Source organism: Uloborus diversus, chromosome 6, assembly GCF_026930045.1.
Source record: "Uloborus diversus isolate 005 chromosome 6, Udiv.v.3.1, whole genome shotgun sequence".
Lineage (NCBI taxonomy): Eukaryota > Metazoa > Arthropoda > Arachnida > Araneae > Uloboridae > Uloborus > Uloborus diversus.
In genome coordinates this window covers 119,105,947-119,120,817 of record NC_072736.1, presented here as the reverse complement: position 1 = coordinate 119,120,817, position 14,871 = coordinate 119,105,947, and the positions used below count along the sequence as shown (strand labels likewise).

The 14,871-nt window shown below is 34.4% G+C and overlaps 1 protein-coding gene across 1 annotated transcript in view; it reads left to right on the top strand.

Annotated features, from left to right (window-relative positions):
* Positions 1 to 4,021: 4,021 nt before the first annotated feature.
* The window catches only part of LOC129224942 (heart- and neural crest derivatives-expressed protein 2-like), a 48,406-nt gene continuing 37,556 nt past the window's right edge, over positions 4,022 to 14,871 (top strand). Inside the window, exon 1 of the mRNA XM_054859489.1 lies at positions 4,022 to 4,648. Coding sequence (XP_054715464.1) covers positions 4,022 to 4,648 — 627 coding nt within the window. The remainder of the gene's footprint in view (positions 4,649 to 14,871) is intronic.

Here is a 14,871-nt window from a genome sequence, read left to right as displayed (position 1 = left end):
AAGAAGTAAATTCGAGTTCGGGGTCTGACTACTGTTTGACCACGGGATCGTATGTAATTTGACAATGTGCCAATTAAAGACTATTCAATCTGAATAAATGTAGCAGGGGAGAAAGGAAAATAACGATGGGATTTTGATGTACGCGTTTTATAATGTCACTAGTGCCTTATTCATTTATTGCATTCTCAAAAATGAAATAAGGGAAAACAAAAATAGTTACCATGGCAACAAAAAAAAAAAAAAAAAAATTCATTTTGTTCAGGAACGTAAAAGCAAAATGATAAGCTCAAAACTTTGTTGTGACTAAATAAATCAATTAATTTTTGAATTAATTTGAGAATAAACATCGAATATACTTAAAATTTAAAAAATGTTGCTGTGAGCAAATTTTCATTTTTACAAAACTAAGGCTAAATAATAGAAAGGTATAAGTGCACATCTGAAACAAACCAACTACCATCCCTGTAAACTAATAGATACGTCCATTTCCGCCTATAAACCGGATATTAGCCTTTCCATGTACTTGATGGTCAGACAGTAAATATTTTTCATCGTACTTAATTTTAAAGGCTCATCGATATGGCACAATACAGCTTCCTAGTCTTAATTCACTTTATCCACTTTAGAGCCATTTCTAATCTCCCTAACTGTTTTATTTGCTTTTTGTAGTACTATTTGTTTTCCAGTAATCTTTTAAAATAATTCTTTTTGATCACAAACCTGTTTAAACTGTGTTTTGTATATATTTTGTGTAGAGTTGATCATTATTTTTAAAACTTCTGCAATTCAGTGGCGCAACCAGGGAGGGGAGGCACACTGCCCGTGCCCCTCCCATGTTTTTCATAGGAGGGGTTTCCATGTTCAAAAACATTTCTTACACTTAAAGGGAAGAGTAAAATGTACCTTGGAAATCAAAGATATATTAATAAAGGGACAAAAAGAATGTCGCGGAAAAGTCTATATTTCTTTTGAAAAGAACCTTGAAATAAAAATTTTCAATCGTGGCGGAAAATTGATCAGAAAGTTACATAATACACCTCCTATTTCTTTTAATGCTACGCTTCGGAAATCCACTTCTCCCACCAAAATCTTTAAAGAGCGTCTCAAATCTCGTATTTAGGGCTTCAATTGCGAAAATTTTCCAGGGAAACTACCTAACACCTCGCATTCCAACAACATCGAGAATCGTTTAAGATAGTTTTTTTTTTTTTTTTTGGAGCTTCAATTTCGAAGAATTGCCGAACACCTGATGCTAACAAAAATCATTTGGTCTGCTCACGTTTTTAAGACGTCAATTACGAAAAATTTCCGGACGAGTTCCCGATTGCTCCCGTAGGAAGTCTGAAAATGAAAAAATTCCAATTTCGAAAATTTAAAGGGGAGAGTATTTAAATCCTCCATCATTGAATATCACTTAAAAACTTCGTTTTCTAGGACTTCAGTTTCAAAATATTTTTGGGGAGAGCCCCAGAACCTCACTGCTCGTAACATCATCAAAGTTTGTCTGTAACTGCATTTTTGGAACTTCAATTTCAAAAAAATTGGGCAGAGGGATGATCTATTTAGATCCATTTTATCAAACAATCGATCTCGGGCTGCTGCCCCAAAAAGTCCCATCTCTTTCTCTGCCGTCAACAAATATCGCCTATAATAGTTTTTTCAAAACTTCAATTTTTAAAAATTTCCGCAGAAAGCCCGCCGAAGGGGTTAGATGGCGGAAATTTTAAGAGTGCCCCTTCTAAAATTATTTTCTCGTTGAACCACTGCTGCAATGCAAATATTATTTTCTTTAAGCACTTAAAAATACAACAATGAACAAAACGCTTTTTTAAATTATTATCTGAGAATTATAGTAGCAGAATTTGAAATACATAAACATTTTTGATAGAAATCGTGAACAAGCAGAGGATGAGTTGTAAAACTAAATTTTTATGGTGTTTTTTTTAAATGAGTAGTTTTATATAAAACCATAAACATAACTGCCAAAAAAAGTTCCCCTCCCAAATCCATAGTCTGAATCCGCCACTGACTGCTATGGAACTTAGTAACCGTTTAGATCTGAACTATTTTTTGTCGGTGACACCGTCTACCTCGAACCTCATTTCGACCGAACTTGGCTTCTTTTTCACACTTATGTTTTGTTGGATATTTTTAACATTTGCAAAGTTGATGTTGAAATCCCTACTCAAGATCATTGGCAAATCATCAAAGTTCTTCCAATTTTATCTTGAAGTAATGCAAAAGCGTCTTTAGAATAAATAAATAACTTTTCATTCAGAAATTCTCGTATTGCGCTTGAAGACTTATCCAGTGAAGAAATATAAACTGCAACCATAACAACTAGCTCTCCATTTTCAGAGTGTCAACGGCAAACACAATGTCTCACCGATATCAGAAACATAGTTTTTTCTCATTAAAAAAAAAAAAAAAACCACCCAGTGCCAATAGAAGTTTTCATTTCAGAATATTGAGGCTGATGACCGAACTCACGATGAGAAGCCTGTTCGATTCTTGACAGTGATGCTGCCGATTGTGCCATTTGTGAAATTTGACCAAACATCGATATTTTTAGCTTTTTTTTTTCACATTGCAATATTTTTTCTTTCGTAGTTCAGCGACATTTCTTTCTTTCTTTTTTTTTTTTTTGCAATAAATGTGCACTCTGCAGCTCTTTGTTGGAAATGCAATTATATTTAACTACAGTAACAACCCAGAACCCTCCACAAGAAGGTCTAGGTGGTTGCACTTAAGTGATCCGCCCCGTCCTTCCCTTCCAACCAACCAAGAGGAATAGTTAATGGCAGAATTTATACATCTAAAAAATAACATAAAATTTTTTTACTGCACAATTTTAAACGAGTTTCTCTACGTTTGGATCAAGTTTTGAAGTTAAGACTTATTATTCAGTTTTGGCATTGATGTTTGCATGTATTAAGTTTTTCATATAACTAAATCTCTTGCGTCTACCTCAAATGCATTTCTGCTGTTCACCGACCAGTTTCATGATCCTTTCAACAGCCTGAGTGCGATATTGGTATTTTAAGAATGCATACTTAAGCGAATGTATAGTTTCTATAATTCAAAACTCAAACGTTTACAGTGTTCATTATCTCTTGCCCTTCAAAAAAAAAAAAAAAAATCCTTTGAAGCAACAACAAACTCTCGGCACTCTCTTTATCTCCTTCTTTAACATATAATATAGGGGAAAGAAGACCTATTAATTTGAGTTTAAAGGGTCGGTAAGTAGACAGTTCAAAAGGATTTTTTTTTTCTCACACCCCCAGTATAAAAATAAATTGTTCTGAAGTCAAATGATACAAGAAAACTCCGTGAACTCTATTTTTACGTTTCCATATAAAGGATGCAGTGGAAAACCCTCGTCAGACAGCCTTTACAGGGAGACGAAATAATGATGCAGTGTAGTGTTTGCTGAAGTATGTACTTTTTGAATAGTCTGTCAACTTTTGAAAAAACTCCGGAAATCAGCTGAAATATTTCGTTCGAAAATACCGAAATACCGTCGAATTCGAAAAAAAAATAGGTGGTACTGGGGAAAAAAAACCCGTCGGCCAAACATTCAAATGCGTTTTTCAAAAAATTGGCACCTTTTTTTTTTTTTTTTTTGACTGACGAAGTTTTTTCCCTGTTCCCTTCATATACAAAATGAAATCACTAATAGCTTCTGAAATATTTATCCCAACAATTTAATTCTTCCTTCATTCGACTCAGAGTAAAGGAATAGTTGGAAATGATACCCCACTTGCCTAGACAGCAAAGTATAGTTCCTCTCCCCCCTCCCCCCCCCAAAAAAAGGGAATCGTATAGCAGAAATTTGGGTACTTTTGAGATACTTTTTAGGTGGCCATAACAGAACTCTGTGTAAAGAAAAATCTTGGATGCTAATTTTTTTCCTAGATACACCCTTTTTTAGACAAATTTCACTAAACTACAATCAAGAGATCCTCTCTTCTCGTATCCATCCTTTAACTCTCGGAAAATGAAGCACGGAGGGTTCGAAACGATGGGGGAGGAAGAAAGAATAGAGGAAAGAGGGCGTGTTCCATCCATCCACTCGGCCACTGTGGGAACTGTATCGCGAGCATTCGCTCTCCCCATTGGTCCGCGGCCGGCCACTTGTCTCCCTGTCGGATCGCCGCTCTGGGACTCGGAAGAGACAAGCCAGAACACGGATCGCGTTTCGATCAGACCAAGCGAGAAGATGAACTTGAGTAACAACAGTTCTCTTCAGCCTTACGGCCAGCCGGCCCCGGACATCGCCTTCCAGTCGTACTACGCGTGTGGCGCGGGCGGGGAGACCTTCTACGTGTGGCCGGCCTTCGCGACCAGCCCGGACGCTACCAGTCCGGTCGCAGGTCCGGTACGCTGCTTGAAGAGGCGCGTCACCAACAATCGGAAAGAGAGGAGGCGCACGATGAGCATCAATAACGCTTTTGCGGACCTACGGTCGTGTATTCCAAACATCCCGTCTGACAGTAAATTGTCGAAGATAAAGACTTTGAGATTGGCCACCAGTTACATCGCTTATTTGACGAAAGTGCTAGCCGGAGAGGAAGAGTCTACCACCCCGCAGGCGACTTTCGTGGCTGAAATCGCCCAACCAGTTGACCACAGCAAAAGAGGCGATCTAGTAAGTACTTGTTTTTCACCCTCCTTATTTTTCAGATATACTTCGATTTATGCATGTAGATCGAATCTACAACGCAACAGGTTATTTATTTATTTATTTGTTATCAGTTCACACCTGAATTGCAATTTACAATTTAGATATGTGCCTATGTCTTCGGAACAACTTTTTCGAAATGAGTCATCCTCGCGAAAATGGTTCAAACAGAACCTGATTAATGCGTAGTCCTGCAGATCCGTGAACCTGGGTACCAAAATGGCATAAATGTCTCTCTCTTTCTTCAATTATTTTTACAACAACTTACTTTGAAAACGTGCATATTTTCTTGTGAGAGGGGCACCAATTTTTAATAGGATCTGGGCATCATTTTGTCTTGATCGGGCCCTGGATACAAAGTCTTAGACTTCGCTTTTTTTTTTTTTTTTTTTTGTAAAAATCAATTTCTATAATTACCACCAATTAAACATTTTTTGTTATTGGTTCTCTGTTTATATAGTCAAGGACATGAGAAAATTATAAAGAATATTTTGCTTTGGAATAAAAAGGTGGAATAAAAGGTGAATATTAAATGCTTCCAGCTTCAAATCAGTAGGAGTTTTAAGTGTGATTTTAAGATTGTGCTAAAATGTAGCAATAGTAGAAATGATCAGTACTTTTTTTCTTTTACACACAAAAGAATAAAAGTTAACGTAACTTGAGAATTTTTTTTCGAGACTTTTATTCTTAAATTTCCTAACATTTTCTATGTTTCGCATTATCCACTCCGTTGCAGCCAAACATGGACGTATCGAGAGGGGAGCAAGGGAGGGCAGTTGTCTGTCCTTCCAAAATAAAAAACATTGAAAATGAAATCGACTAACAAAAATTTTTGAATCATTATTTCATAATTTGCTTGTTCTGTAACTCTAACTTTTCTTCATGATCAGAACGATTACTTTTTTAAAGGCTCTTTTATCCACTCTGGTATATGAAGTGGTCAAATTATTTAAAAACCTCTCTCAAATTACTTACGTACAAACCGTTGGTACTTTATAATATACAAATTGACGGGGAATCAATAAAAAATATATGATTGACAGGGAAAATCAATTTAAGTATCGGACGTGTGGTTTTCACCATATTCGTGAGAGTGATCCAAATACTTAAATTTCAATGAAACCCTCCCGATTTTATTAAATAACGTATAAAACTAAGAATTTAAGAGCAGTTTAGATTCAATGTTTCTAAAAGGTTGTCAATTTTTTGTAATCTTTGGAGAAAATTGTATTTGTGCTACACATTTATCACATGTTTTAAATTAATGTAGTATCGTAATCGACTAATGTTTTTATTAATCCAGAACCAAAAGATTTTCCTTACTTTTAAATTTTACTGAAATACCCGAAAGTTAGTAAACAAACCCAGGTTTTTTCTTTTTAAAATTCATTGTTGCTGAAGCGAAGACTTTGGGGTAGTCAAATCACTTAGTTAATGGTTATTTTTTCTTTATTTACACAGGTCTATTCTGATGCATAGGTAAGATAAAAAGGGAGCATATGTAAGGAGTGTTTTTTCATTAATTTATTTTTCGAAAAATATTATCAATTTCTCAGAGAAAAAATTTCTCATGATTGAATTAATCTCTTTTTTGTGTCATGGAATTTTTTGAAATATTTTTTAAAATATATTTCTTTTCTTTCTGGTATTTAAAAAAAATGTGTTCAATTGTTCACATGAACCCATTATAGAAGGGCAGATGTTCACAAGCCGGAGACACATAATACGATTAAAAAAGGCAGGACAAGCATCATATTTCTACGAAAAACTCTTTTAATTAATCATGCACATATATATACCAACTAGTATACATTGAAGGTTTTTAACTTGAACTGCGTCAGTTTAAATTGCTCAGTAATTATGTCATTAAGAGACATTTTTTTCCTAATACATAACTCTGATGCTCACTCAAGTTTTAAAGGGTCGTAGCATGTTCTGACCACTGGATAGAGAAGAAAAAAAGTTAAAAGATTACATAGTACAAAGAATGAAAGAATATTTTATTATGTAAGGATTATTCGTATAATATTTTGCTTTTTAGCTTCATACAGAGTGTGATAATGTGTTTCAAAATTATTTTAAACTACTAAGTTTTTAATTAAATGAAAATACTAATTAGTTCAGGGGTTCTCAACCTTTTCAATCTATTTGCCTTCCTTTGATGGCCATTTGGATCAAAAAGATCATCCCCCCTATTTTTTGAGGTAGAATGAAAAACCAATTCGCTCGATCGTGTCTTCATCGTCATTAGAAAGCCTAACTGTTAATAAAAAGAGATAATACAAGCAGGTTTTAATTATCAAGCAAACAATGTAGCATAAGTTTGTATCAGAAGATTGATGTTAAAAACCCCTGGTCTTATTTTACATTAAGTTTTGTAACATAAGCTTATGTTGAAGTCAGGGCCGTAACCAGATTTTTGTTTCGAAGAGAGTTTTAATAAACACATTCCTCATGAAGTCAAAATGAGCAATTTGATTTCATTCATATATTCTACTGAATTTTGTTACAAATGAATTAAGGCGAATGAAGATAATGTATCTATTTAATTTAAAAAAATCGAGGAAATGCTTCTTAATTCATATTTTTTGACAATTAAAAAAAATGTGAAACATAGATATTTGTCACTTTCAAATTGAAAGAATTTCGATGTTTATGTTAGCGTCAGGTTTTTAAAATCTGAAGAAAAATGCTGCATTGTTTTGTAAAGAATAAAGTTTGCAATAACTAGGCTTGCCAGACGTCCCGGTTTGACCGGGACATTCCCGGTTTTCAGACAAGATCTTGGTGGTCCGGCCGATTTTCTTTGCGTCCCAGAAAAAGGTAAATTTGATTATAGATGACCAAAAAATTCTAAAAATAATTAACTGTGAAGAAACATTTAGGATAATTACTTTCTTATTTGAACTTGATGTGTGAAATTAATATCGGACTAGCTTGTAAGGATTTTTACAACAAGATTAAAACCAAAAAAGACTTTCTAAAAAACGTCCTATAGCCAATAAAAAGTATATGTAAAAGTTGTTCAATTTTTTAAATTCCTCCTTCAAAGTGTTTCTTCTTATTAAAAGAGCTTGTAAATATTAACATGTAAGAAATTTATCTGCTTTTGTCATTTCTACGTACCACTGTTTTAGGTTCATAATTAGTACACATTTATTCATAGCATTGAGAATGAACTGTCCTATAAAACACTATAAAAGCCAGCCAGGGTTGAGTACCCTTTTGAATACTTGCGGTGCTGGAGGAGGGGGAGGGGGGATTCCAGCAACCCAGTTGAAAATTTCAGAAATCTGGCGAGCTTAGCAATAAGTGCAAAAAATAGAAAAAATGTTTCTTAATTCATATTTTTTGACAATAAAAAAAAAAGAATATGTTTAACATAGATATTTGTCCCTTTCAAATTAAAAGAATTTCGATGTTTTTGTTAGCGTTATTTCGGAAAGATTCTGAAAATTTTCAGAGGGGGTTTAAACCCTAAAAACCCAACTCTTAAATACGGCCCTGCTTCAAGTTGAAAGTATATTGAAACGACAAATTGATTTAAGTTTCAGTTAATACGGTTAAATTTATCAATTCAACATTACTAACTAATGTTCTTCAATAAAAGCATGACTTCTGTCAGTCAGTTCCGCTACTGCCACTTTTACTCATTTTTTAGCCATTAAACCAAACAAACATATTTTTCTTAAACTCCACACTATTTAAAACTCTCAACTTTCACCTTAATCAAGGTCAGGACGATCTTTCCTAAAACTGTCTGCAATTATTCTGAGAATAGATAACAAGCAAACCCCTTCGTCAACCAAAGCCATTCTTATCGTTTTCGGAACGTTTTTTGAACTCACAGGTGGACATTGAGGCAAAATAGATGGAATGTGACAAACGCGGTATAGCAGTCACCTATCGTACTTGTCCGCCCCATGAGGGGGTCAAGGGAAGCTTATTGATTGGTTCGAAAAAGCAAACAATGGGTCTCTTTGGTACGACTGACCTCGATCGTCTGCTGAGATTTTCCCACCTGAGACGCTCAGGACACGTGCCAAGGAACAAGTTGAACCCTATTGGGCATAAATTATTCAGGGTTGCAAAGGTTCTGCTTTGAAATGGAGGCACCTGAACCAAAAGTGTAGGAAGGTGGAAAATTCTCAACCGAGTTTTATAGAATGATAAGGAAAAAAATACGTGTTTGTGTACATGCAGTGCAATAGTTGGGGGGAAAAAAATCTTGAAGGAAATTACTTACCTTGAAGAGTCCCCAACAGAAAAGGTGGTTTGAAACCAATTTGCATTATTATTATAATAATAATTAAAAAACAAATATTTCAGGGGACGGTGTCTACGCCCCCCCCCCCACAACTGAAGCACTACCAACATCCAATTAGAAGAGAAAGTTAAAAAAAAAAAAAAACATGAACAATACAATTTTAATATTGCAATTCTGTTTCCAAATTTTTTGAATCGTCAGTCAAAATTTGCTAAATAGGAAAACCTTTTGGAAGGTCACAGTGACTCTACATCAGGGCAGGGGCGCCTTGATGAGAGGTCACTGAGACTGTGACCTGCCATAACTTTTTTTGTTATGGCAAATTCTGTCTGACGATTTGGCAAATATGTAGACAAAAATGCAATATTTAAATGTCCGAACGTCCCTTTTAGCTAGATGTACTTATGTGAGTATAACCGTATTTTTTCATTCCGTAAAATTTGGAATTCGGAAAATTGCGAAATTCCGCCTACTAAAAATTGTAATTTCTGGGCGCCTCTGTAAACAATTGAAGAGAATGAAGAATTGTGTCGTGTCATCGCACTTCGTTTTCCATTAAAAAAAAATTGTTTCCAAAGATTATACTTTAAAATTCTTTTTAGGGATGTAACGGACAGTCGGATACCTAATGTTTGGTTGGTTCAATCAGATAGAAGCCGAATATTCGGTCAATCTGTTGGATCTACTAACGAATATTAGGCTGCTGCTCTAAGTTAATTGTTTAATTGAAAGTGTTGTTTGAAAGCAATATTTGAAGCAATTAAAACACATTATCAACAATGTTTTTTAGCAAACAAAATTCTGCTATAAAATTTTGCCAGAAAATACAGAAAAATTGATATTTTTACGTCGAGATTGTAAAAATGTTCTTGTGAAAAATGTCTAACTCTTTCTATTAGGGGTTTCAATTTAATTCAATATATGTAAGAGGGGGGGGGATAGATATTTAGGGATCGGGGGCCGTCCCAAGAAGTGGTGACAAAGAGACGGGTATTTAAGCCAACAAGCTTGCGAAAATTCGAAATTTTCAACTTTACTGCTTATTGTCGGTCTTGAGTATCAAAACAGGTAAATAAACATGGCAGTATGTGAAAACGTTCTTTTTTACTTCCTTTTACAAAAAAGGAAGTATTGTATTCGCGAAAAAATTTTCACTCAAAAATCGCCCTTAATTTCCATTTTGCTCACCCCCAAATGAATGTTGAGTTTTTTTTTCGATTCGACCACATGCGGAAAAGTGCCTAAGAATGTATAGACACGCGAAATATCCATTTTGACCATCACCGAGGTAATTACAACGACTTTTCTCGTGACGTCTGTATGTATGTGCGTATGTGTGTATGTGCGTATGTGCGTATGTGCGTATGTATCTCGCATAACTCAAAAATGGTATGTCCTAGAAAGTTGAAATTTGGTACATAGACTCGTAGTGGGGTCTAGTTGTGCACCTCCTATTTTGGTTGCATTCGGGTGTTTCTAAAGGGGTCTTTTGCACCTTTTTGGGGGGAAATCATTGTTAATTTCGATGCAAACTCAAGTGGTGTTATAATTTGGCGGTCACTTGGCGATATATCGCCAGTCTTTTGGTTGCCAAGTTTTGTCGCCAACTTGGCGAAAAATTTGGCGATTTTTTTTTTTTTTTTTAAATCTGCTTTCAATGTGGCCATTGCTAGTGATATTTAAAGAGTTAGAGAGAGAATCCCATTAAAATTGCAATAATAGGGAAATAGCATTAAATTGGTGTAAAAGGAAGTCATGTGATGCACACATCAGCTCGTTTCATTGAAACAAACCATAAAAATTCACCAGCAGACGGAACTTAACACTTTCATGATTCGGTTGTAGTTTTGTTTGAGACATTCAAGTTTTTCAACAAACCTTCATTAAAAGTGATATTAAAAGAAATATTTATTATGGAAGGGCTAGAGCAAGGTTTATAATCTATTATTCATCAATTTATATGCATATATTTTTATTAATTCTTTTAATGCCTTTCTTCAAGCCTCACAAAAACACATCCCCCTCTTTTGTTTTCTTGTAAGAGAATATTTTTAAATATTCTGCTCTCATTTGTCTACTTCCAAGTTTTTCTATAATACAATCTATTATGACAATCTGCAGTAAAAGTTTGCACAGAAAAATAACAAAGCTATAAAGAGAGCAGACTATTAATTTCATAAATTTTTCTTTTTTCGGTTATTTTTGGGTTCACAAGTTTCCGCCAGGTGCGTAAATTGAAAACAACTACAGGATATTATAAATTAGACTATACAAAGACAATTTGATGCTACTAACTGACTTCAAAGTCAGACCTAGAAATAAAACAGGGTGATATTTTTCAATTTCGATAATTTCAAGAGAAATCCATAATTGTAGCTGATTCCATTTCTATTAGCTTGAACTTTGAATCAAATAGCCTTTATGTACTGTCTTTTATAGTATTGTGTAGTTGCTTTTGAGTCGTATTCATGACTGAAGCCATAGAACCTATAAAAGTAATCGAAAAAGCTCAAATAATGAAAATAATAATGTGTTCTATTTATAGCTTTATTATTTTTTCGGGCAAACTCAGGCAAACTTTTGCTGCAGATTATCAAAGTTGACATTCTAAAGTAACATACGGTATAACTTAGAAGTAGTACAAATGTGTACACAGTGTTTAAAAACATTCATTTACAGAAATTTGTTTAAAAAAAGGGCGATGTTTTTGTGAGGCTTCAAGAATTGCATTTAAAAAAATACTTGAAGTCTTAAAAAAGTAAAAATTTATAAATAATAGAATAAACCTTCCCCAATCCGATCCATAATAAATATTTTTTCTAATACAACAATATACACAATAAATGACCATTTGTAAATCTTTAAAAGACACCATAATCGCTCTAAAAATGCTAGTAAATGTACAGTGGAAAAAAAATCAATAATGTTTGTAATTAAAAAAATTCATAACTAAACATGCCATCAGAAATATATGGGAATCACATAATTAAAGACAATAAATAAATCTATAATTAATATTTAACATGAGTCAGCATTTAAAAAACTATTTTTTTTAAAAAAAGGAAAATAAAAACAAATTGTTAGCAACATAAGCTTACTCAATAACGTCCTATCATATCTTGATGGCGGCCGGGGCGATTGCCCCGCTCGCCTCCCTCTTCGGACGGCCCTGTTATAGGTTTAAGCGAAAAAGAGACATGGGTCGAAATTCGAGATATAGTGGGGAAGTTTTTATCCAGATAGACATTGAAGAAACAAATTTGAAGTGGAATGAAATGGAAAAGTGATGACATAGAGAGGTTTTTGAAAGAGAGAGGATCAACTAACTAGTCTGACATTTTGTTTTGTACTTATGTTTTAATCCAGGGATCTCCCACCTTTTTTTTTTATACATAAAACACTAATTTTTGGAGGCGATGCGGGTCGGCAACCCAATGATAACAGGCACTAGCGCAGCCAGAAATACCTTCTGGAGGGAGGTTTTCTTTTATGAAAAATACCTTCTGGAGGGAGTTTTTGGATAAAAAATACCTTCTGAAAGGGATTTTTTTTTTAAAATCAAAAATAACTTCTGAAGGGTTTTTTTGATCAAAACAGCCCTTTCGTATGCATAAACTACTGTATTACCGTATTACCCGGCGTGCCGGAAAAAAGCGAGGTTGACCAGCATGCCGGGAAATTCAAATTTTCTGGCATGCCGGATAATTCGAGCATATTTTTAAACAAAACAAAGGTAAATTTCCACATTCAGTTCTAATCAGAAAGCAAACCACTGTAAGGAAAAAATAAATAAATAAATAAATCCCGAAAGTAACCTTCTTTCAAAAAAAAAAGTATTGCATTTTATATGTGCTTGTTATTTATGGTAAGTCATTATTAATGGATTTTATTATGTGCCAATAAAGTAATCGAGCCAGAAGCTATCAACGTTACTGCGGTTTTTTCATATATTTTTTAAATAATTTTGTGGTCCTTTTAGAGAGGCAAGTTTAATTTTAATTTATGGAATAGCTATGAAAAATTCTTTAGCATTGTTTTAGAAGCGGTTAACTAATTGCTTAAATGTTTGCTTGCTTAGTTTTAATTTAATTTTTTCAAACAAAATTTTTCTTCTTAAAATAAGAAAGGACATTGTTAGGAAATATTTTAGCAAAATTAAACTGTTTATTAATACTAATAAGATATGTATCGAACTTATGTTATTTATAAGCTGAACAAATATTCTTTATAGTATTAATTATTTTCCCCTTCATCGAGTTTTCTGGTATGCCGCGGCGGAAAGGACCAGGCAAGTGTTATTGAAAATCTGGTGACCCCCGAATTTTGCGGCATGCCGGATAATGCGGGGTAATACGGTAGAATTTGCATTTATGTTAAAACTGTGGGGTGTGTTTCATCCCCCCCTTTTTGTTGCGCCACTGATAACAGGAGATCTCCAACGTTACTAGATGTTTTTACATCTAGAAGCTCATACCTTTGAATTGAAAAAGGGGTTCCTTGAAACCCCGAAACACGTGTATTCTGTAATCTGCTTATTTTTGCTGAACAACGTTTTGGATATCTCCTGTTATTCCTAGGCACAAAGGTATTTATTTATTGCTTAATTCAATGATGTTTCAATTCAGATGGTTTAGTTAGTCTTGACTTCCCCATTATCCCCATACACCCACGATTTTATTTTTCTAATTAAGAAGCCCCCTGTGGTGGCCTAAATTATTTTCTGGGCCTAGTTTTCTTAAACGTTCTTAGAAGGGGATGTATTATAAAAAAAAATTAATGTTTTTCCCCCCAGTTTGTAAGTTTCCCGGCAGGCCGGACAAAATCTGTTTACGTGCCGAATGTGGCCCGCGGGCCGTAGGTTGGAGACCCCTGGTTAAATCTCTATAACATATTTCGTTTATTTTAATACTACATCTTGAAGATTCTCGCTATACAACGGTGGCATCATTATCATTCCACAGTTCACATAGCATTAACACATGAAATACTCAGCCAATTGAGAAGACATATCAGTGGTAAAATGTGATTCTCTACAACACTAAATCCAACCCCATAACAACTGTATGCTGTCGCCACAATAAATTATCTTGCTAAGTTGAGGGACATCTGCGACGCCTGTTAAAAAACCCGAGAGATTCAGTGCGTCTCTTGTTTCGTTCTGTCTCAATTTTCATCTTTTTCTCGAGCCGCCGGTCTCTTTAAATCTTTTTAACTGACGGTTGCTCAGTTTTTATTTGAACTCTGAGCATTTTATAAACACTCGGTGGTTTTGAATGTTGTTTTGTTTCGTGGTTACGAATCAGAGCTCAAGACTCTATTGGAAAGTTTAGAATGTTAATGGCCTTCTGGTGCCATTTTTTGCTTTAATTAAAAAAGTGTTTGCAGAACATCTTTGATTTAACTGAAATTCCAACTCAGAAGCAGTAAAATTAAATAAATAAAAATATTTCTTTACTGTAATTGCCACGACCAGTCACCAGTTCGTATTTGCAGTTAAGAAGGGTCGCGAATGCGGAGTGGAAGAGAAATTGACTGACTCCGACTCCTGGAGTTTTCAAGCCTCTGACTCGTGGCTCCCACTCCTTTCAAAAATTTAAAAAGTACCTTTTAAATCTAGCAGAAAGCTCTGAAGTGCTTCAAGATCATCAGTTTTTTTCTTACTGTAGCTAAATTATAATTACAACACATGTATGGGCAATCCCACAGGAAAGGGGAAAAAGTGGCAGAATTTTAAAATAATTTTTTTCTTACAAATTTGGTATCAATGGAAAGGTAATTATCTGAAGTGTATAGAAATAACAAAAATATGCTGCAAAAGCAAAATTAATTAGAGTTCTGAGGCTTCAAATCAGGTTGTTATGACCATGTTCTTACGAGTAACTTTTTTTATATGACATAAGAATAGCTGTTTGATACTTACATT